The sequence below is a fragment of the Meleagris gallopavo genome, chromosome 2 (assembly GCF_000146605.3).
Source record: "Meleagris gallopavo isolate NT-WF06-2002-E0010 breed Aviagen turkey brand Nicholas breeding stock chromosome 2, Turkey_5.1, whole genome shotgun sequence".
In the NCBI taxonomy this organism is placed as follows: Eukaryota; Metazoa; Chordata; class Aves; order Galliformes; family Phasianidae; genus Meleagris; species Meleagris gallopavo.
The window spans coordinates 80,176,437-80,199,423 of NC_015012.2; the positions used below are offsets into that span (position 1 = coordinate 80,176,437).

General features: G+C 36.9%; 1 protein-coding gene across 1 annotated transcript in view; it reads right to left on the reverse strand.

Annotated features, from left to right (window-relative positions):
• The window catches only part of CD109 (CD109 molecule), an 87,205-nt gene that overhangs the window by 20,585 nt on the left and 43,633 nt on the right, over positions 1 to 22,987 (reverse strand). The window contains exons 16-29 of the mRNA XM_010707730.3: positions 22,277 to 22,351; positions 21,719 to 21,779; positions 21,018 to 21,153; positions 20,153 to 20,270; positions 17,754 to 17,867; positions 17,332 to 17,550; positions 14,946 to 15,090; positions 13,716 to 13,892; positions 9,066 to 9,147; positions 6,706 to 6,934; positions 6,031 to 6,196; positions 4,779 to 4,969; positions 1,456 to 1,611; positions 1,301 to 1,366 (exon numbers count right to left, since the gene is read on the reverse strand). Of these exons, the coding sequence (XP_010706032.1) occupies positions 1,301 to 1,366; positions 1,456 to 1,611; positions 4,779 to 4,969; positions 6,031 to 6,196; positions 6,706 to 6,934; positions 9,066 to 9,147; positions 13,716 to 13,892; positions 14,946 to 15,090; positions 17,332 to 17,550; positions 17,754 to 17,867; positions 20,153 to 20,270; positions 21,018 to 21,153; positions 21,719 to 21,779; positions 22,277 to 22,351 (1,935 nt within the window). The remainder of the gene's footprint in view (positions 1 to 1,300; positions 1,367 to 1,455; positions 1,612 to 4,778; positions 4,970 to 6,030; positions 6,197 to 6,705; positions 6,935 to 9,065; positions 9,148 to 13,715; positions 13,893 to 14,945; positions 15,091 to 17,331; positions 17,551 to 17,753; positions 17,868 to 20,152; positions 20,271 to 21,017; positions 21,154 to 21,718; positions 21,780 to 22,276; positions 22,352 to 22,987) is intronic.

A 22,987-nucleotide genomic window follows, 5' to 3' on the forward strand; every position in this document is an offset into this window, starting at 1 on the left:
AGTAGTATATATATATATATATATATATATATATATATATATATATATATACACATATACACCATATATACCAAATATATTAAACCATGCTACAATACTTCCTGAAGGATAGTATTCCTGGATATATATATATCCAGGAGCTTGGCTAATATAATTTATATTGGAGGAAATGAGAGAAAGTCACTCACCCCGTCCTGGGCTTGTGAGATGAACTCCTGATGGAGCAGATCTCCAGAGAGATCCTCCCCCACTGGCAGTCAGGTCTTAAATGGGTCTAGGAGAGGTGAAGCCAGGCTCCACCCCTTCCTCCAGCACAGGTGAATTGCCTTCACCTGGGCTCCCGTGGCTGACTCATTGCTCGCCTCAGGGGATCAATCAAAGGTTCAGGCCGTAATTCAGCAGCCCCATACAGATTGGGAAAATTTTGAAGGCATAATTTCATTGGAATTTAATTTTTAATAAGTAGAAAGAGCAAGGAGCTGAAATGCATAAAAAGACTGCTTACAGTTCGCTAATTTAAAGTACAATATGTGCTGACCCCAGCTTACTTTTTAAAATATAAACATATTTGAAGTTAAACCACTGAAACAGCCTCCTGCAGAATTGGCAGAAAGAGGATCATTAGACTTTCCTTCCACTCTTTGTCACATCCTCAGTCTGGTTGATACTAAGCAAATAATGTTGGAAGTATGCAAGACCGTTTGATTCTGTCTTTTATGCTATTTTAGAACAGCATAAAAATTGCTGGAAAACCTGACCATAATACTTTTTAATTTTTTTCTTTTATTTTTCTTTGCATTAGCTTTTCTGCTATTATTATATTACACTTCAATAAAAAAAAGAAAACACCAATGCTCTAGTAGCTACTAATGTACTCATGCTGTCTACAGATCTGTGCCTTCCATGGTTTATCATAGATGCCTGATGAGCTATCTATGCCTGGTCCACATACTTTTTTAACTGTGACCTTTGGGACTGCCAGTGTACCATTGCAGCTCTTTGTCTTGCAAACTGACACTGCAATTCTGCAGAAGGATGGGGTCACTTTGATATGATTCTGATCCATGAAGTGCACCAAAACTGTCAGTCCTCCAAAATTAAAGGGCCCTCCAACATACACAATCACATTAATATGCATGTCCACACAACTTATGTTCACAGCATTTTTCAAGCAGTAAAGTATCTTGGCATTGGTTTAAAATATTTCAGAAAGTTGTTCTTATTGACATGTTTTATAAAGCTTCCAATACACCTTCTTTTTAGCGAGCATATCCTTAGAAAACATAACCACGTTGCATACCTGAAAGACAGCAAATCCTCTTCCCTCTGCTGAAACTGTAACTGTCATCGGTTGCACCGGGGGAATCTGGAAGAAGAACAGATGGCCAAAACAGTATTTTCAGATCACTTTCAGGAACCAGGCTTTAGAAAAGTATTTCTCACTTTCTACAGTACCTCCTTGGTTTGAAGCAGAAAACGGTTTTGAGTGTCAATTGAAAATATTTCTGGGTTTTCCAAAGAAGTTGCAGTAACTGTTACATCCATTTCTGTTTTGTGTGCACTGGTAAGAGCTGCAAATAGGCTCAAGGCTTGCAGAGCCACAACAGTATCCTGTTGAAAGAAATAAATGTTTCTGTGTTAAACAGAAGAACTCTGCATAATGAACTACTTTATAGACAACGCCTGTGAGAGTTCACAGTCTCTGTACTGCCCCTTTTGTTGATTACACTATGGTCTTCATACACCTGCATCCACATGTCCATTGGGATTCCACTGGTGTGAAGGATTCCAGAGCAGAAGAGACACAAAACACAGAGGAACCATTTAGAAACCATGACATGATGGAAAGTCGGGTGAAAGAAGTTTTGTGCAAGCTATGTGGAGGACTTGACACACTGGTATTTACAACAGTCAAAATGACAAACAATGCAGACAGTGAGAAGAAAACTGATGAAGAAAGTAATTATTCTGCTATTTTGTAGATTTTTATAGTGACTAAGAACTAAATATCTAGCACTCCAAAGCAATTTTTCAGGATTCCTTGATGACTGAAGTAAAGTTATAGGTCTGAAACCACTCCTTAATTATTAGAATCAGCTCTTCTTCCCATACTACATCCTTACCCAAGATGATCTACATCTCTGATTTCTTAAAATTCAGAAACATCAGATGATTATCAGCAGTTGCTTGCACATTGAACTTTTATGGCTATGATCTTAACTCCACTGTTTAACACAGTATGACAGAAGAGATACAACTAATTGGCTACAAGAACTAATACTTTGAAGTGAAAGACTTTTTCAGTAGAAGGCCAATATTTGGCCTAAAAGAATGTCTTGTTCTCATACTTACAAATGATTACTCCTTTAGAGCAGATCACAGAACATCTGAGCAAGTCTGTCTTTACTCAGAACACTCATATGTTGATTCCTGCTGAAAATATATGTCTTCCAAGCTCAAACTTACAAAACTTTTTCATATTGGAGTGAATGAAATTACAGCAACCTATCAGACTTACATATCTAATCTATCTAAAAGGCCTTAAGAGCTTGAATATCTTGTTGGAAAATCCAATCTTAAACATCTGAAAGTAGAAAGATGTATGTCATTACCTAAGCAGAAACAAAGGAATACCTTGACATGCCTTTTCCAAGTTTTTACGGTTACATTTGTCGAATTTACATTTGTAGTCATTAGTTTAGTAAGAATTCAAGATGCCTAGAAATGCTGTCTATCATTGTTGAAGGTGATTTAAGAGCTCTACCAAACCCAAGGCTCAAATAACTGGCATAATTACAGGTGAAAAAAAACAAGAGGACAAGGAGCCAGAAGATGAATGCATCCCTTATAATGCCCTAAAGCAGAAAGCATATACAATGGTTTTTATCAGAAAACATTCACAGCTGATACACGGAAGTGTATGGTAGAGTATGACAATGCTACACCAAATATGCAGCCTAAAAAGTTAGGAAATATGGTCTCAGTCCAGACACAAAGGCCTCATTTGGGCGTTCAACAACAAAGGTGTTGAACAATTGCTACACATCTCTACCATTTCAATATGCATTCAGATAGACTTTATTTGTTGTATGAACTGTATTCCTGTATATATGAAATACACACAAAATACATAGGTAGCTCCAAAAGTAACATCTCTATTTATTTCCATGGAAACTACAATAGAGATAAAGAGCACAATGACATATTTGATAGAAAAAATTACACTATTTTTTAACATAGTCACAACCGTTAGCCAATTTGCACAAATGAGCTAATTAGGACAATCTTCATTTATGTTGTGACAGTTGTGCATGGCCATCTGGAATGTGACTTGTCTTTCACAACCTTTTGCCACTGATGAAACACACCACCTACTGCCTCACTGTGCTCACGTCCACTGTTTGGTCCCATAAAAATTCAGCAAGCCAGTGAATGTCAGTGGGTGTCATTTTTTCCACACAGAGGAATTCAGTTACACACCTCCACATTCCACGTCAGACAGCATTTTGTCAGACTGCTCTTCTGCTGCCATATGTCACATGGCAACAAAATATAACGGAATATTGTAGGAAAAGTTCAACATTTTCTGCCATACCATCAACATCTACCTCTGACATCATGGGCCAACATAATAAAATAGGAGACATTACTTTTGGAGCAGCCCTTATATTAAGTTTCTAATGTGATAAGCTCATGCAAGAAAACACTCCAAGTGTTTGTTTTAAAATGATCCTAGATACTAAAAGAAGTGGGGGATAATTTCCATAAATTAATAAAAGGCATCCACAGAGATATGTGGAGTAATTTTGAAATGAAAATACTTCAGATTACAGAAAAACAAAAGGATTAAATTCATCTTTTAAATTCTCCTTCAGCGTTAAATTATACACTACTTCAATTTCAAACTTTCAAGTAAAAATTGTTTCTAAGAGCAAGGAGAAAAGCTTTTTCAACAATTTAGTATTTCAGTTAGTCTCTTCAAATAACAAGCATCAGTTAACATGTTAGGAAAGTACTAGAACCAGGCTAGTTCCCGAGAATTACATTTTATTTAACTGAACTATTTTCTCGCATATTAATAACAACATACGAAAATAAGGAAGAATAGTCTGTATAGAATGGTACTGAGCAGTACAGAGATATGTGACATTTTATTGTGATCAGCATTTGTACTTAATTTAAAAGAAAATTTAAACTAACACAATCCAGAGTAATATTTAAGTTTTCTAGATGCTAGCACAGCTTACAAGATGTGGCTTCAATAACATGGAAACCTCCTGGAGATAATGAAATCTTCCAAATTTCACGGTCCATCAAAATTCTGTTGCCAACAGAGGCACTAAGATAGGTTGTTCCTCCAAAACCCTTTCTTATCTTAGCTAACAGCCTTTCAGGAATTTGAGAGCCCACATATGGAAAGAATAGAAAGATGCTTCTCTCCTTGGAAGCCACATAAGCACAGATATTTATCATACTTGCTTGGAAAATCTGATTAAGTACTTTTCCATGGGCATCTTCTTAGCATCTTTTGGGTTTTGTGTTTTAAATAATTAAGGTGACTCTCTACTTTTGTTTTTTATTAAACATTAATTACATTGGTAATCTATGTTCAAGATGCCACTCCTGCAAAGAATGCAAACATGCATCCAACCGAGGCTGATACAGCAAAAAACAGCAAAATAAAACTCAGCAATCGCTAATTAAAAACAAATGTTTGGGCTTTTTTTTGGAAGATAATTCTCATTCTGAAAGTACAACAAAGCCTCTTGAGATATTACCTGTGTAGATGAAAATCCTCCAAGATGATTTCTTTGCTGACTTAGCCATTTCATAATAGGTATCCCTTCCTCCAGCCTGTCCTGATGAAAGTGTGAGAGCAGAGCATATGCAGCAAGTTCAATATCAATGGACCGTGGCTGCCAGGAATCGGAAATTTCAGAAGCAGGTGTTATCCAAAAACGAAATTCTCCTGAAAAATAAACCAAAATAATCTCAGATCCACAGACTGAAGTCTTTGGACTTCTAGAAAAGTCTTATTTAAGACTTAATTTATGCTTACATGAGAGATCTAGCAATGTTCTTTAAAATTAAATGAATGTTTAGGTGTGTGCCCGGAAAATGTCTTAGGTACTTCCTCAGCACTTTTTGAATATAGTTATAAATAAAGCTGGAGTCCAGATAGTCAACCCCAATTAAATTCAATTAATTTTATACATAACTTCATGTGAACCTTTTATTGTCAATATGAAGTGCTCAGGTCAATGAGCCCTTGCAGAAAAGCAATCTCATTGCTGGGATGCTCACTAGAGAAGGAACTTCAGGCATTACAGCTGCCCAACAGGTTTGTTCTTGAACAAAGTGCAAATTCTCCCTTCAGAAAATCCTAGCTCAGAAAACATGAAAGGACACTCAAGAGGCTCTGTTTCCAGTCTACAACATGAAATCCTTCAGTTTTTTCAAGAGGATAGTTATTATTTTTAACAAAAACAAAAAACTTTGATATCTTTGATTACTATTATACAGTCTGCTCTTCATCCAAAATAGGAAACAAAATTCAGTCATATTAAACATGGAAGAGGCTAAATATGATGAGATTATTGGTCACTACAGAAAATGTAATACAATTCTGTATCAGCTCACAAGATGTGATTCATCTCTTCATTCCAATACTTATTTCAACTAACCATCCCCCAACCCTGCTCCTGGAAGCCTACTGATCAATCAGAACCACTCTGAAATAGTTAACTTGAACTGTCTAATTAGACTAACCTTACAAGTGCACATAACATGAAAGAACTGACAAGTCTTTCTTTGACTTGTCTTTGACAAGCATCCCCCATCGAGAGCACAGAAATTAAAACAGAAAGGCTTAGCTTTGCTATGAATTAAAGCTTTATTTGAAGTTCCTAAGCAATTTTATGTAGCAAGCTTTAATTTTGAAGAAGGATTATCTTTTTCTCTAATTCTATATATACATGTAAAATTGAAAAAAATCCATCTGTACAACCATAGAAGACTGTTGTGCAATACCTTGTTGCTCTGCTCTCTCATTCAGCATACTCAAGGCTTCCTTTGCTTTTGTACTTTTTGCCCACGACAAAGCATATGTCACAAGTGCTAATGTATAGTTATCCGAAATGCCTTCTTTTAATTTATCTTCCAGAAAGTTTGTAGCTCTCTTAATGACATAAGCATGCTGAAAATGAAGATCATATACTGAATATATATTATTATAATGTAAAAGAAAAGCTTGTAAAGAAATAGAAACTACTATCTTCAAACAACAACCAACAAGTACTGAAAATCTCAGAATCACAGACACAAACCTCAGAGGCAAAGCTTTTAACCTTGCACTGTCTCTTATGAATGTTAGTAATCTCAAGAAAATGGATTGAATGACTGAATGCCTCTACGGATAGTTCCCCCCATAAATTCCTTTTTATGTTCCTGGACTGAAGGCATGATAGTATTCTTGCTAAAGGCAATTGCCTTTAGATTTTGCAAAGGTATGCAAAAATGGATTGCCTCACAACACATAATGTCTTAATTAGTAAGCCAAAATACAGGGAAATTTTACCAAATAAGGTTACATTTTGTCTTTATTCAGGATGTTCTATTTCTTTAAACTACCAGGTGTTTGCCAGGTAGTATGAGAATTTATGAAGTATTCCAGAAACTGTAAATTCTGTTTATGAATTCCAATACCTCTTTATCTTGGAACCCAAGGAGGGAAGACATGATATATGCTGTGAGGGTGATTGGATTATTGGTGCCTCCTTGAAGGTCACTGTGTAATACTTTGCCAGGTTCCTGAAATTCTCCATTTGACTTCTGATGTCCAACAATCCATTTTGCTGTATCCATGAGTACATCTTGGTCAATATCTATGAATGGACGAGCTTGAAAAAAACATCTTAATACAAAAGCTGATAACCTGGAGGAAAATGTTAATGAAATATGACAAAGTTAACTTCTGTTTAACATAATGTAAGAATATGATGATGTATAAAATACTCAATACACAGCTTCCAAGCACAGAGGAAAATACGTGCTTTATCCAGACAAGAAAGGAGACTAAGCTTAATCCACAAAAAAATGAAGCTATTTCCTTGTTCCTAAAGATAATTCCTTTTGCAGCTGTTACATTTCAAAAATAACTACAGACTATATATGCTCCAAGTCTTTGTTTGTCTTTATTTATCCAAGTCTCTGTCAGTATTTGTTTAACTTTATTCAAATATTGCTCTCTTGCCTTCTGTTGCTAAGCTAAAGTGGCAAAATCATAACTGCATTACTGCAAACTATAAGTGTGATAGTAGTTATCACAATTATCCCTCTAACGACATCACCAAAACAGCACTTGTTTTATTCATTAATAATCTGAAGTTCTACTTTGACTTCTTTCTTTGCTAAATGTGCATTTATGTAACATGCTACTGCACTATATATCTAGCGGGGTTGCTAATAAAGATAAATTATCTTCATTTTCCACTTCATCAATACTGCATCTAATACAAATCCTACTGAAACTGGTGAAGGGTGCTCACTCACTCCGGAAGAATGGAGCAAGTAAGTGAAAGAGTAATTGAAACAGTTTTATTTGAAGCTGGTAACATGCTGAAGCACAAACACACATGTAAACTAATCAAATGTAGATTAGCTAAACAAAGTGCTGGAACTTCTATCTGTTTATCTTTCTAGCTTTCACAATTATATTTACTATGTTTCTTAAGGTGGAATTCTACACTGAATTTACAGTCTCAAAAACAAGGTGTAGAATATGCAAGGGGGACAATTTTATTTTTTTTTTTTTTTTTACCTATCAGTACCTCTAATCACCTCACAGAGAATTCCTCAGAGAGTCCTCAGTATCCAGACTGGAGAAAAGCAAAAATCTACTTGAGGCAATAGTGACCATTAAGCCCTAAATTGTTTCAACTGCAATTATAAGCAATGTAATTAATGTTATTCTTCCTTTGAGAAACTTTCAGACAAAGCTGTCTGTTCTCTGTAGAGTCGCATTTAAGTATATAATGCTTTAAGTGGTCTCAATTCCTGATAATTACTAGAGAACTAAAAATATGTCTGTGGCACTTAAATACTGGTTCTTAAGGCAGAAAATAGGCTGTTCTATTACTCAAAAACCTTAGAGCAGTTGGACATATTCAACACATCTATATTGGTAGGTCAAATGTGCCTGGAATTTGCTTCACAGAATCATAGAATGGCTTGGGTTGGAAGGGACCTCAAGGATCATTAAGCCCTCTGCCGCACGCAGGGCCACCAACCTCAGCATTTTATACCAGATCCAGCTACCCGGGGCCCCATCCAACTTTTTCTGAAGACATTTACCACCAATCAGCTAGTACCTACACCAGTGAACTACTTTCTAAATCAGGGTTCTTCTTCCCAAACAACATGTGGGGATAACCTGGAAGGTGTCAAGAGAGTGTCAGGGTCAGAAGGCTACCAAAGACTATGCTGTTATTTAAGCAGCAGTGTGGTTTACACTCCCAGGCCCAGGAATATACCAGGGCACTTTCTCAATATATGCATAAATACAATGCACCCAAGAGTAAAACTGGAATATGTTTCCACCACTCAAGAGTTCTGGTTTACAGAGATTGCAATAGTGATTTAAACAAATGCCTACTTGACATTCTGCTTTTATACAGTTAACAATGTTTCACCCTTGTTGTTGTGACAAGAAACCAAACTCTGAGTAGCCTTAACTAGCTTTTCTTTTTCCAAAGGAGTTTTAAGTTTCCTGCATGCTGGTAAGCTATCCTCTCCAGCAGAACATCTCAAGGCATTTCATTCAGCTACTCCCATGGGTAAAATAATTCATTGTTCATCTTTTGTAAAATTAAAAAGACCAGCCCTAATATTGACCTTGACAGCAAGCTATCCAGCAGAACGACCTTAGAGTTGGCCTAAACGCCTAATGAAAACCAGGCAGAAGGCTAATACAGCTGGAAAATTTTAGCAGCTTCACAAAAAAAATCTAGTCTTGGGAAGTATCTAAAACAGTCAAATTCCAAAGTGAATCTGGCAGAACTACTTACCATGTGCTCCCAGAGGGATCTTCATTTCCAAAGGCACTAAAAGAGCCATCATCCCTCTGGAAAAGCAGCTCTCTTTGATATCCTGGAGTGAAAGAGCAGAGATAGGTATTGAACACATTCCTCTTTTGTGGGTTCCGGTATAAACTTCCTACTGACATGAAGCAAAGCACTTTCTAAGGATATGAAGAATAGAACCTGAATAAAATATCTCTCAAATCTATAAAAATACACAAAAACCATGTAGCAAACTATAAGAAAGCAGGTAACAGTAATGTGAAAGAGCTATCTACAAAAATAGACTTAGAGAGCTCCCATTCCCACTGAACTCATTGACCCTTCTGTGTCCCTTCCAAAACAGGATGTTCTATGATTCCCACTCATCCACCACCCAGATGGGACAGTGCAGGGTAGAGGCACAGCCTTATAACTCAGTGGCTCCAGAAGCACAGCAAGTGCAGACTACATCTATAGCTCAGCTCCTCAAAGAGCTAAAATACTGAAGTCATGTAACTAGAGAGACATTTTATTTCTCCAGCAGACAAAAGAACAAGCAGAAATTAAGTATTTTCCAACCGGAAAGGCATGAGAGCATCTACGAGTTACAAATGCTGCTGAAAAGCAGACACTTTCATCAGTTTATTTTGGGCAAATCAAAGAACTTGCTATCAGAAAGCATACTGGAAGAGGCTGTTCTGAAAATGAACAAAATGTTTCATCAGTAACTAAAAGAACTTCACAAGAGAGACCTGGTTAAGCAGCATGAAAAGATTTCTTAATATCCAGAACAAGTGTACTTTATCTTGATTGCTGAATACCTATAAGTAAAAGGGTCACAAAAGCTGACTACCTGCTCATGACCAGGCACAATGTCCTTTTTCAAGAGCTGACTTTAGTGCAGATCCAATGTTCATTAATATTATTAATAAAGAGCTCCACAAATATTCTTCTCAATGTAGCTTCTGATCTGTAAAACCTTCCTTCCTGTACATTTTGCTTACTACTTGTGTATTCAGAACAACAATAGTATTTAATAATAGCATTTCTCAATATGTGTTTTCTTCTCTTCCCTCCTTGTTTATTTCTTGGCTGTTTTATATTGGTTATTATAATTAAGAAAAAATATTCATTAGTCTAACATCTGACATTCATACACAGAATACTGACCCAGGCAGGCAGAAGGAAAAGCTTAAGCAAGATTTTATTTATTTACATTATTAAGTTCTACAGAAAGGAACAACAAGCAAATACTGGGTATCTTAATAAATAGGACCCATAAGATCCATCCTAGACATTGAGTCCATGGAGCATGTTCAGAGAAGGGCAACGAAGCTGGTGAGGGAACTGGAGCACAAGCCTTATGAGGAGCAGCTGAGGAAACTGAGATTGTTCAGTCTGGACAGATTCAGGGGAGACTTTATCACTCTTTACGACTACCTGAAGGGAGGTTGTGGCAAGGTGTGGGTTGGCCTCTTCTCCCATGTAACTAATAGTAGGACAAGAGGGAATGCCCTTACATTGTGCCAAAGAAGATTCAGATTGGGCATTACGAAAAAATTCTTCTCCAAAAGAATAGTTAGGTGCTGGAATAGGCTATCCAGGGAGGATGTAGAGTAACTGTCCCTGCAGCTGTTCAAGAAACATATAGATGTGTACTGAGTGACATGGTTTAGCGGGAACTATTGGTGATAGGGAAATGACTGGAGTCGTTGATCCTGGAGGTCTTTTTCAACCTTGATGATTCTATGATTCTATGAATCATTATGATGACCTGGATGAGGGCATCAAGTGCACCCTTAGTAAATTCGCAGATGACATCAAATTGGCTGGAAGTGTGGATCTGCCTGGGGGTAGCAAAGCCATACAGAGGGATCTGGACAGGCTGGAGAGCTGGGCTGAAGCCAATGGGATGAGGTTCAACAAGACCAAATGCTGGGTCCTGCACTTCGGCCACAACAACCCCAGGCGACGCTACAGGCTTGGGGCGGTGTGGCTGGAGGACAGTGTAGAGGAAATGGACCTGGGAGTATTGATTGATGCTTGGCTGAACATGAGCCAGCAGTGTGCCCAGGTGGCCAAGAAGACCAATGGCATCATGGCTTGCATCAGAAACAGTGTTGCCAGCAGGAGCAGAGAGGTGATTGTTCCCCTGTACTCAGCACTAGCGAGGCCGCACCTCGAGTACTGTGTCCAGTTTTGGGACCCTCACTGCAAGAAAGACATTGAGGCCCTGAAACGTGTTCAAAGGAAGGCAACAAGGCTGGTGAGGGGTCTGGAACACAGGCCATATGAGGAGAGGCTGAAGGAGCTGGGAATGTTCAGCCTGGAGAAGAGGAGGCTCAGGGGAGACCTTATTGATCTCTATAACTTCCTGAAGGGAGGATGTAGTGAGCTGGGGGTCGGCCTCTTCTCTCGTGTCATTAGTGATAGGACCAGAGGGAATGGTTTCAAGCTACGGCAGGGGAGATTCAAGCTGGACATTAGGAAGTATTACTTTTCAGAAAGGGTGGTCAGGCACTGGACTGGACTGCCCAGGGAGATGGTGGAGTCACCGACCCTGAGGGTGTTCAAGGAAAGACTGGATGTTGTGTTGAGGGACATGGTTTAGTGGGAACTATTGGTAATAGGTGAACGGTTGGAGTGGATGATCTTTTAGGTCTTTTCCAACCTTGGTGATTCTATGATTCTATGATTCTATGAATCTGAACTGCTATGTTTTACCAGTACAGTAGTATCAAGTTTAGTTATTGTCTTCTTAAAACTGTTTGAAATTACAACTTCCACTTAAAAAGCTTTTCTAAATGTATTTAGTAGAACAACAGTGGTTAACTAAATAATTAAAATTTGTGATCCCTACCCATATTGATGGATCTGTCAACTCAGTTAATGATCTTGAAAAGTCAAGCAATCTTGAGTGAGAGAAAGAAAGCGATTAAGTGGCAAAAATTGCTGTCAAAGTTTTAGCCTCAAATACAAACAGATCACTTTCTCTTCAAAAACACCTGACTGCAATGTCCAAAGCTGAGGTCTTCTGCTTCTTCACTGAACAGGAAATATGCAGTAATAAGGATTATAGCCACTACCCCAATGGTAGTGTAAAATAACTAAGACCAACAGCTTACTTAACAAAGTCTGCTGAGCAGGCATAAGAAAAAAAAATTCTCTGAATTTACTAGGATTGGGAAGGATTGGAAAGATGAGCAGAACCAGATGGAGGTTCCTATATATTTCCTATAGTCTTTTTGCTTTTGCTTTCTTTTAATGTCAAGCTCTATGCAGTCACGCAAAAAAAAAAAAAAAAAAAAAAAACTTCAAACACGAGCATATCTAACACAAGAAAGTCTGTAGAAATGTTGAAACAATAGATCTGAGGGCTGTGAACCACTGCATTCATTCCAATGGACACTCAATCAGATGTGAAAAACAATACTTTAAATGTCAACACATACAACTGGAAAGGCAAGGAAAAGAAGGATCCTATTACGAAGATGTACGCTAGTACTTCCAGAGGACTGGCTGAAACCCAGAAGATGTAGGTTAGCTAAGCCAAGCTAACAGAAGAGTACATCAGGATGGAAAGGAGTTCAGTAATATGTGAAAGACCTAAAGGTCTCATGTTTCGAACAGCTTGAAAATACAGCTTCAGCTCAGTGCTTGCCTGGGTCTAGCTTCTAAGCTTTCAGGACAAAAAGGACTTTTTATTTCTGAAGAAGTGATTTCAAGATGAGATCTGTCATTTTGAGAACTGAAGGAATTTATTTTAAATTCAACTTTTCTTTCATTTTGGCTTTGTTCTAGGTAAACAAAATCTGATAAAGGAAAGCAACCACTGCTAGCCATGGGTCCTTCTTCCCACTAACATTTAGTTTTAAAATTAATTATATTTACTTCAGATTATGTGGTCACTGCTTCAGATATTTAGTGCATTTTGACATGTGAAATAAATTATGTTTTAAATTCACCTTCATTATAATCCTTTTGAAAACTGATTTTATGAAAGTTACAGCTCAAACTAAGGATAAGTAGTACATCATGGATACTGTCTGACCCAGTAGGCACAAGGAAGCACAATACAACTATGTTCTCCACATTTCGTGATGCTCTGGAGTATTTTCAAATCAAAACATACAGCCATTTTCCATTAAAATATTCCACTTTCTGATGTCCAGCACAGAGTTCATTTCTGATCAAGTCTAAAACTTGGGTGGGCAAACATCAACCACAAGAACATAATTCCTAGAGTTCTGCAAGGACATGGAAGGATAAGAATGTGCCTAATTTTGCCTAATGAGGATTGCTAATTTTGACCCACTGTACCTCACATGCATCAAATGTTTGTTCATACACAGTTCAAGCAAAAAAAAGAGCTAGGAAGTATCAATAACAAAAAAAGCACAAAAATCACCTTCTAAAATGCACTTTTCCTCTGAAAAATACCTACATAGAAACAGTATATGTTTTGGAGAAAATTTTCCTTGTAAACAGAATTGTCTGCTCCTCAATTCTGTTATCCCAGAAGAAAGAGAAAAAAGAGTTTATTTCCAGGTTGCATGACACCAGCAAAGTAGTCTTTCAAATACCAAGTACAAAGTCACAGATACTCTAGCTAGGAAGAGTTCTTGAAAACGTAAAATGTCCTTTAAGCATACAGACCTTTTCTCATAAATGATAATGCTTTTGATTGAATATCCTCTCTCAGCTGTCTCGTTTTAGTAAGGTATTGCAAAATATAAACATTTGGAGCAAAATTGATCATATTCTGTTCACCACAGCCATACGGCATCTTAATCAATGATGACAAACCATTGATTGAAGGTCCAAGTAAATCGCCTGGAAGATAAAATTAAAATGTAATTCAAATAAACACGTCTAACACATAAAGGATGGTATCAGCTAAACTATGAAAAAATTTAATACATTGGGAATACTTGTGCTCAACACCACTATCCAGGCAGAAAACTGCATTAACCACACACAGTCTTATTATCAGCTTTTTGCTCACTGACCAATCTCCTCATAGAACTTTACTGACCTTCCCAACTACACAATAATTTCAAACAGACTCCATATGAAAAAAAAACAAAATATATTCCTTCCAGGAGAATGTTTCAGCAACTGTTCGTATTTCAAATTTCCTGTATTTCTCCTCTCACACAGATTTATCAAAGCCTAGGACCAACTATGAGTCGAGTTTTAGGCTTTATTCTTCAGACAAGCAGAATCTAAACAGAATATTAGCAAACTTTGCAGGACTTTCCTTATTAAAGCCTGACAGTCTCTTTAACTCTGAAAAAGGATACTTAATACCACAATATTGTAAATAAAATAAATAAATAATGCACTCCATCCATACAGTCATCTCATGATCAGTTCAATGGATGAGAAATTATTATTAACTAATGATTTATCCCATTAACATAGGGATTAAATTAAATTAATAGTTTCCTAAAAACCTAAGAAGCAACAGCCACCCAGGGCAAAATCTTAGAAAGGCCTTTCAGTAGAGAAGTCCTAGCAAACCCTGTTATGGTAGTTCAGGATATTATACCAACATCCCTGCTCTACTTGACAGTCTACTGCTTTCAGTTACTATTCACACCTCTGCAGTACAGAAGAAACCAGCAACTGAATTATAATAAATGCGATGACCACTTGCAACAGGATGTCACAGATGTCAAACTGCTAATTTAGACCAATCCTTTCACATCCACATGGAATACAGGTACTCTCAACTTCCAAAAGCAGTGGCATGCTGTATCTTCATGCTACATCTTTGATACTAACTGAGTTCAGAAAAAGCCTAGCAGACAGCAAACTATACTTAAAACAACAAAAAACAACTGACCAGTAACAGAGATGGAAACAGAACAAAATAATTCTTACCTATAGCAGCGACTTGAACTCTTTCACTACCACTTACAACATCAGAAGGAAAAGTGAAATCCAAAGTTTTTGTCACTGCTTGTTGCTTACCCCCAGTTAAATCCAAAAGGAGTGTCTGAGAATACGTTTGTTCCAATCCTTCAGCCTACCAAAATAAACAGAGGATTGTTATAATTTCCAATAGGTTGTTGCTTTTAGAACTGGAACTACATGCTTACTGTGCTGATGCACCTAAAATTCTGGGAGATACTTTGTGCTGCTTCTTAACACATCAAGAACCTGAGAAATTGGCCCATCTGAACTGACACATAAATGTTTTTATAATAAAGACCTGCTTCCATTATTTGCTTCTAGCAATCACGTGTTAATTATAAAAATACACACAAAGTCATTGAAAGCATCTTTGATTCTAGTGAGCTCAATGACAAGCACAGAGCTCCATGATCAAGTATATGCCAAGGCCAGAAGTGCTCTCTTCCATGCTGTTTGCAATCCTACAGCCTGTCATACAAAGACGACTTTACACCACTTAAGTTCATCACTGTAAGTTCAAAGGTTCCGTTCATTCATGCACGCAAGTCTCTTGGAGAGAAAAAATGTCTTCAAAGTAGAGAAAATGAATGGATTTCTCTTCTCAGCCTAGACTTAGTCCAACAAGATTTTATTCTCTTCAGCACAACTGAGCTTCAATAGAAAGGGCAATCAGTGGCTCCTTCCAGAATTAACTTGCAGGACAGTGATTTTGAGATGTCCAACAAGAGGGCTATGCTATAAAACAAAAGCCTTCTAGTGGGTCCAAAAATGGGCCCTCAAAACAAAAAGAAAAAGACCCACTTAGCAGAATCCAGCTGGCCAGAGCTTGCTCCTCACGATGGACAAGGCTGAGTTAGTTGTGGGTAAGTACAGATACAGAAATGCAGATGCAAATAACAAAATCTAGAAGAACCTCAACTTTCAGCCTTAAGGTTCTACAAACAGCTGTGCTGAAATTCACATCACTTACTTCATATGTTTATCATAGTCTGAAGTAGTGCAATTTTATGATCCTGTCTCATTAGAGAGGTAAATCAGCACCTTTAGAGCATAATTCAATTAACCTGTCATCCTCGAGAAATGTGCTATCAGTATGGAAATCCTAAACAATGGGTAAGAAATTGGCAGAAAGAAAAATCTATGAAATCTGAAAACAAAGGCATAGATGATGGGAGCTTACAAGCAGGAGAGGGACCCATTTTTTACATGGTCCAATAGCGATAGGAAAAGAAGGAATGGCTTTAAACTAAAAGAGGTGAAATTTAAGTTAGATATTAGGAAGAAATTCTTCATTTCAGGGTAGTGAAGCACTGGAGCAGGTTCTATCATTCTATCTATGAAGATCAGCACAAGGAAATGACAAGTCCTGTACCTGCTGAGGAACAACCCCATGCACCTCTACATGCTAAGGTCTGCCAAGCTGGAAAGCAGCTTTTCAGAAAAGGACCTGAGAGAGCTGTTGGACACCAACTTGAGCATAAGCCAAAAAAAGGACCTTGTAGCAAGGGCATCCAACTTTATCCTGTATCCATGATACATCATGTAAAGCCTGGCCAGCAGGTTGAGGGAGATGATCCTTCTCCCCTACTCAGCTGTGATGAGACCTCTGGAGTACTGGGTCCAGGAGAGGGCAAATTGCCCAGATAAGCTGAGAAGTTTCCATCCTTGGATACATTCAAAAACCTGACTGGACAGAGTCCTGATCACTCTGCTATAGTTGATCCTCCTCTGACCAGGAAAATTGGACTACATAATATCGAGAGGTCCCTTCTAAAATCAGCTATTTCCTGATTCTAGGATCTTAAGTAGGTATTTTAGGATGAGATGTAAAAGTGCCTATCATCTTTCACTGAAATGGAGCTCAACATGACTCAAACTGTTAGATGTCAAAAGTTAAGCAAATCTCATCCAAAAGCCTCTAGTTCATCAAGAAAATCTGGGGGCTAAACTTTCATCACTAACATAACAGAGAAATGTTCATAAAAGTAGGCTTTGAACTAAGCTAGGTGCACTAAGAAATTCATTGCACTTATCCATAATAGAATTACATGATCCACTTTACCATCCTAGATTGTTAAGCTAACTGTAGCAACATTAATTCATTGATGTGAAAATAGGTTTTGCCTTGCTTTCAGAAGCATTTGACACATGATCAGCTATAGAACAGATCTATATTTTCAATTCTGGAAGGAGATCTAAAGAATTTATTTTAAAAGTGCTTTCAGCTTCAAGCCATCTGACCTGAAACCAATCTGAGAAAATGAGAAGTATACTGGTTTGCTTCTTTGTAACAGTCCATTGTATTTTACAGAGCAATTTATTTGTAGAACAAGCCAAGCTGCAGACTGTTTACCTTTACTAAAACTTTTTGGATGATAGCATCAGAAGCAGCAGATGATATCGCTGTCACTTTGATAGGAATCTCTCCCAGCTGTTTTGGTTTGATTGGAAATTGAACAGTTTTCCCATCTTCACTTGGTACAAATATAGACTGTTGATTTCCTGTAGCATTTATTTCATTGGATGTTAGAATAATTTCAAAAGCATCATTCATATCCAGGATCACACTAACCTGTAAAATACAGTAACATTTGCAATAACGCATAAATTTTGAAGAAAATTTAAGCTGCCTTTTTAAGCTGTATATAGAGATTCAGCCTTACAATACGCTCACTGAAGATCTCACAAGAGAAAGTTATGATTTTCATCCCTAATGCACTCCCTTCAGTGTCTGCTAATATTCAAGTACAGAGAACAGAGAGACTGTTACTTTACCTCGGCTTCTTCTTTCAAATAATTAAAGATATTCACTTCCAAAATGAACTGCTCTCCTCTGATGACAGAGTATGGAAGGTTCAGGAAAATGAAGAAAGGTTGAAAAGCTTCTAGCTGCAAAACAAGATCAGCACAAAACAGTGAATCCCTACAATCAGATACTAGTGAGAAAATGACTACATAGCATGTCTTCTGATTAGACTCTCACTTTTAAATTCTTATGAGAGTATCATTACTCACACTCACACTCTAGGACACTCAACTCAACTACACTCAACTACATTACTCTACAACTAACAAAAAGTGTTATTACAGGGCTGAATCAAAAGCCAAGGATCCCTTCTGCATACAAGCACCTTTGTTGGAACTCTATAATGCCACTAAGATGAAAGCTGCTGGACTCCTGGTAGCTTCGACATGGCAAATTCTGACAAGAGAAGATGAATTGAGACTAAGAAACTATCATCCTGCAAGTTGGAAAGCCGCGATCTGTCCAGAGTACCATTAAAGCTACTATGAACTATTCTGAACACACAAGTAAACACAACTATTTTGAACACACAAGGATTCTGAATCTGTCCACTGACCTACATCCATGTCAGTACAGACGTGTGTTGGAATCCAAAATAACTGACTTTCCCTAATTCTGTAATTCCAGACCAGCACGTAAGTATGATATGTTATTTTGTGTGGCGTAAGTTTTTGATTATACTTCTAATAATACATCTTTTCTTAATTAAAACAGAAACAACTTGCAGGAATCTGTCAGAAAGTGATTATTTTATCTGTTAACAGAGACTTTTGGACCAAGTCTTGGCTCTAGGAAGGCAGTGGTAAGCTCACATCAAGCTCAATGGGATTTCACCATTTATGAACATCTGCACATTAAGAATGACTGAAGCATGATATCTATTATTAGAGAAATGTCAACTAAAAATGGCTTTAATTCAGTTTTCATTAAAAAATTCTTCTAAGTATTTTGAGTTTCAGATCCAGAAAATCCTCAGATTTCTTTCTAGCCAACAAATATCAAAAAAAATATTTTAAGTTGTTTGCTAAAGCTTCCAGTGATAAAAAAAAAGTCTTTTATCATTAGAAAAGTTTTAAAAGATAATTTTTTGTTAGTTCTTACTCAATGTTTTCACTAGATGCCTATTTCCTTTGATTTTTTTTCCTCTTAACCTCCTGCAATACTAAATTTTAACAATCAGAAATATTTCAGTATCTTAAAATAAAACACTAGGTGAAATTATCAATACTTTGTGTACTAAAAGACATGTAAAAAATAGATCCAAAGCAGTAAATGACACTAAACGTGCAGATATCACTTATTTATTTCTCCATCACGGTTTTTGTGCATTTCTTTTATTTGTCTCTTTGTATGGTACTGATTAACATATTTCAGCCATATGGAACTCCAAACACAATCTAAACATCCCAATGAGAGTGAAGCACTGAGCAGTGTATGTTGGTGATTATAGTTAAGGAATAAGCTCAACATCTGTTTTATTTGTAGCTTTCTCATATTTGAGAGTGAGGGACCAAGTATATATTTTCATATAGTTTGAATCAGCAAACAATTCCTCTTTCCGTCCCCTCTCTGCCAAGCTAAGTGGAAGAAACAAGAATCATGATTACAGTCTCAAAGGACTCTCAGCCACAAAATATAGATCTGTTTCCAAATTTTGTGGTGTTTTGACCAGGATGTTCAAAGCATATGGTTTGTATCTGGTATATCAGCCAACTACAAATCTGAGTCTGTATCTGGGTTTACAGCCTGAAAGATACTCCTCCACAAGAATTTGGAGGGATGAAAATTTCAGTGGGTAAAGAGTTGTCTCCAAGTTAAATTCTAATTAGTACAGGCATCCAGTTGGAAATCTATGACCTAGTACTGCGCACTTTCAACCTTTCTAACCTTTGGCACTTAAAGTGGAGATGTCCCAGTTAGGAACGTAGTTTCTCTAGGATTTTTTACATAATGCATGAAAACTACAACGACACTTCAAAAAGTAATTCTTATTTTAAACAATCCAAATAGCATTCTCTAAGAAGCTGCTTCCACGAATATAGAGTGAGGCTAGGACAACTGCATGTCTATTCCGGAAATTTCAAGTTTTAGGTCTAAACTGACGAGTGCTGAATTTAGCTTAAATTCCTAAACTCTCCTTGAAAGAGCCACGGAGACAGGAACCTGGCAGCAAAACCACCTCATCCTGGTGCCCAACCTCCATGTCCACATAGGATTTCACTGTAATGTCTTCCGAACAGTTTGAATACGCATGAAATTACTTCATTGATATAAGGAGAAGGCTGTTATTAGAAGTAAAATGCAGGTTCCAATTAACAATCTACAGTGTTATCAGTATATAAAGGAGAAACATCAAGCGATGTGCTACCTCTGCTGGAACAGTTGTCACTCCAAGACTGCCGTTTTCAGAAAGCACAAAAGCACTGGCTACCCAGGATGTGATGGTATCAGGTACAGTGACTTCCATTGTGGTATCTGCATCGGATCTAATAGCAAAAGGACACAGATGACTTTCAAAAGCATCTATTTATGGACATGAGTAAGTAAATATGTATATTAATAATCCATCAAAAATGAAGTTCAAACTCTTGGCAGGAAAAACTGTTGGTTAACTGTTTTCTTCTTCTTAATCATTTAGAAATATTTGTGATGGGATCAAAATGATTAGAACAAATTATCAAATTATTTTGAATTACATAAATTGAAGATAATTACACTTAATCAACTTTTACAGATCCTGTAAAATAATCTTCAATCAAGTCTGTTTTCCTAACTTCTTAGCTGTAAAAGAATACAAGATTTGTGCCTCACAACACAGGTCAGATTTTACTATCAGTTTAACAGTTTGAAATGCTTCTTGAATTAGGTGCAGATGAGAACAGATTTTAGTTTCTGGGTCACAATCTTCTCATGCACTTAACAGAAAAACACCAAGTCTCCCTACAAGTCAGTTCTCCTTATGTAAATGGAAGATAGTTTCCTATCTTAGAAATCTTTGTCTCCAGGGTTTTATTTTGTTTCATTTGAAACTGAAAGTGGGGGATTACTCTGCTTTGTGCAGTTGTAAAATGCCTCATTTGGTGGGCCTCCAACCTCACTTGTGGCCTCTAGGTGGTAGCAGAATATAAATAATACCACATTTTTAAGCACTGTTTTCAGTACCAATGCAGAACAATACTAAAACAAAAAAATAAAAACAGTAAATAGGTTTCAATTTGCTTTTAATTTCATACCTAGTTTTGGTATCGATCCAAAGCCAAGTCTCTGGAAAATGTGTCCTCACATATGGAGTGCTGAAATCTAGAGGTCCATCTCTAGCTACTGGCAGATCATCACCAAAGCCATCCTCTATGGGTATCATTCCATCATCTACAAAACAAAAATTATTGTCCTACCTACAAATGTCTATGTTTAAGAAAAATCAAATTAATACAGTGTTTGCAGTATAATCTACAGTGTTGTTACATATGTTAACACTACTCCACAACATCAGGAACTTTGCATAATATTTCTTTTTCCTTGGGTTTTTGATTGTTAATTTCTTTTCTTAAGTAAATGAAATTTCAGAAGAACATTAAGGTTTTACATAGCCTTTCCAGACTGCTTCTAGAACTGATATAATATTGCGACATACAACAAAGTGACAAACCACTGCTATGAAAACTGCATCTCAAACTGCAAATAAGAATATCATTCATTGATTCTCAGTTCCTTAATGAGTAGGGTCACTCAGGACAGCAGCAAAAGTGAAGTTCTCAAAATAGTGCCTATAGGAGTTTTACTTGTTTTGAACCTTAAAAACAGTTCTCTTTTGCAAGGTTGGAAGTTGCCTTTATGAATACTACAGTGAGAAGACTTAAGAGGGGCCCTAACCCACAGATCTCCTTCCCCACTCAGTAAATTAGATTTGGCTTCATTTATTTTTATTACTTACAAAGAAAATGTTCTTTATCCTCCTCAAGAATGGCATCAGTTGATACCCAAAGGCTGCATTTCTGGATAAAATTTATACAGTTTGTCTCAATACAGGACATTCAGGACATCAAGAGTGCTCATCTATTTTATTTTTTTTCCTTGCTTTTTTTTTTTTTAAGAAAATAAAGTCATAATTCTAGAGTAATTATACACTTAAAACAAGTAATACATAGGAACCAATAGAAGTCACAGTTATTTGAATCTGAATATTGCCATAACGACAAAAAAAATTTTAAAAGGGATGACACTATAACACAATACATACTTATGAATGTATAAACATATATAATTGTATTCAGATTATTTACATGCTGATAAATTACAATTCAAAACCTGTAAAACCATGAAAACTGTGGACTGTTGTCTACAGCCCCAAACTTTAAAAGGAACATTAATAATCTTTTATTTTAGTAAGCAATACACAAACCACAAAGTTAAGCCCCGCCATGCCCTCCATCCCCTCTTCCCGCCTGTCCCACCCCCAAAAAAAGATCAGAGTTTCTTATTTTAGTCATACCTGAAAGACACCAAAGGAACCTCTGACCAGAGGGAAATACTGTGCTGTATTGTATAAATTGAGTTCATGAAATACCTAGGACAAAGAGAAAGAAAACAACCATAATATCACCCAAGAAGTAAATGCAAATACTTTCTTTTTCCCAGGACTGTCACTGTTAACAGATGCTCATTTGTAGAGTAAGCAGCAGCAGCTCTGTTAGCTCTCACAATAAGGAAGAAAAGAATCCATGACAAGGTGAATGGGATTAGATTGCAATAATTTCATAACTAACAGATGAGTGACTGAGACTACATAAACATAAAACAGGAGTCTACAGCCCACTATTATCACATGGCACTTAGGCTACTACGGCATTTGGGCACTTTAGGAACAATGCATATTGTCAACTCTCAATTTGTTGGTGCACCAGAGCTTCTGCAAGTAAACAGATTTCAAAAAGATGATTAATTACACCATTTCACTCCTCAAAAAATATAATTCTTTGTATTATTTTACATAATTGATATTAAAGAGCATGAAGCACAAATCATCAAAAAGTTTCAGTGATTTTTGTCTTTTCTGAAAGAAGAAACAGCCAGGCATTAACTGAGAGTTTATTGAACGGAAAAACAGTACAGTATTAATTGGAATCAGAAGTGCTGGGACTGTTACCTTGTAAGCCTTAGAGTCTTTTCTGCTAAAGAAGATAAGCTACTTGCTGATGTAAAA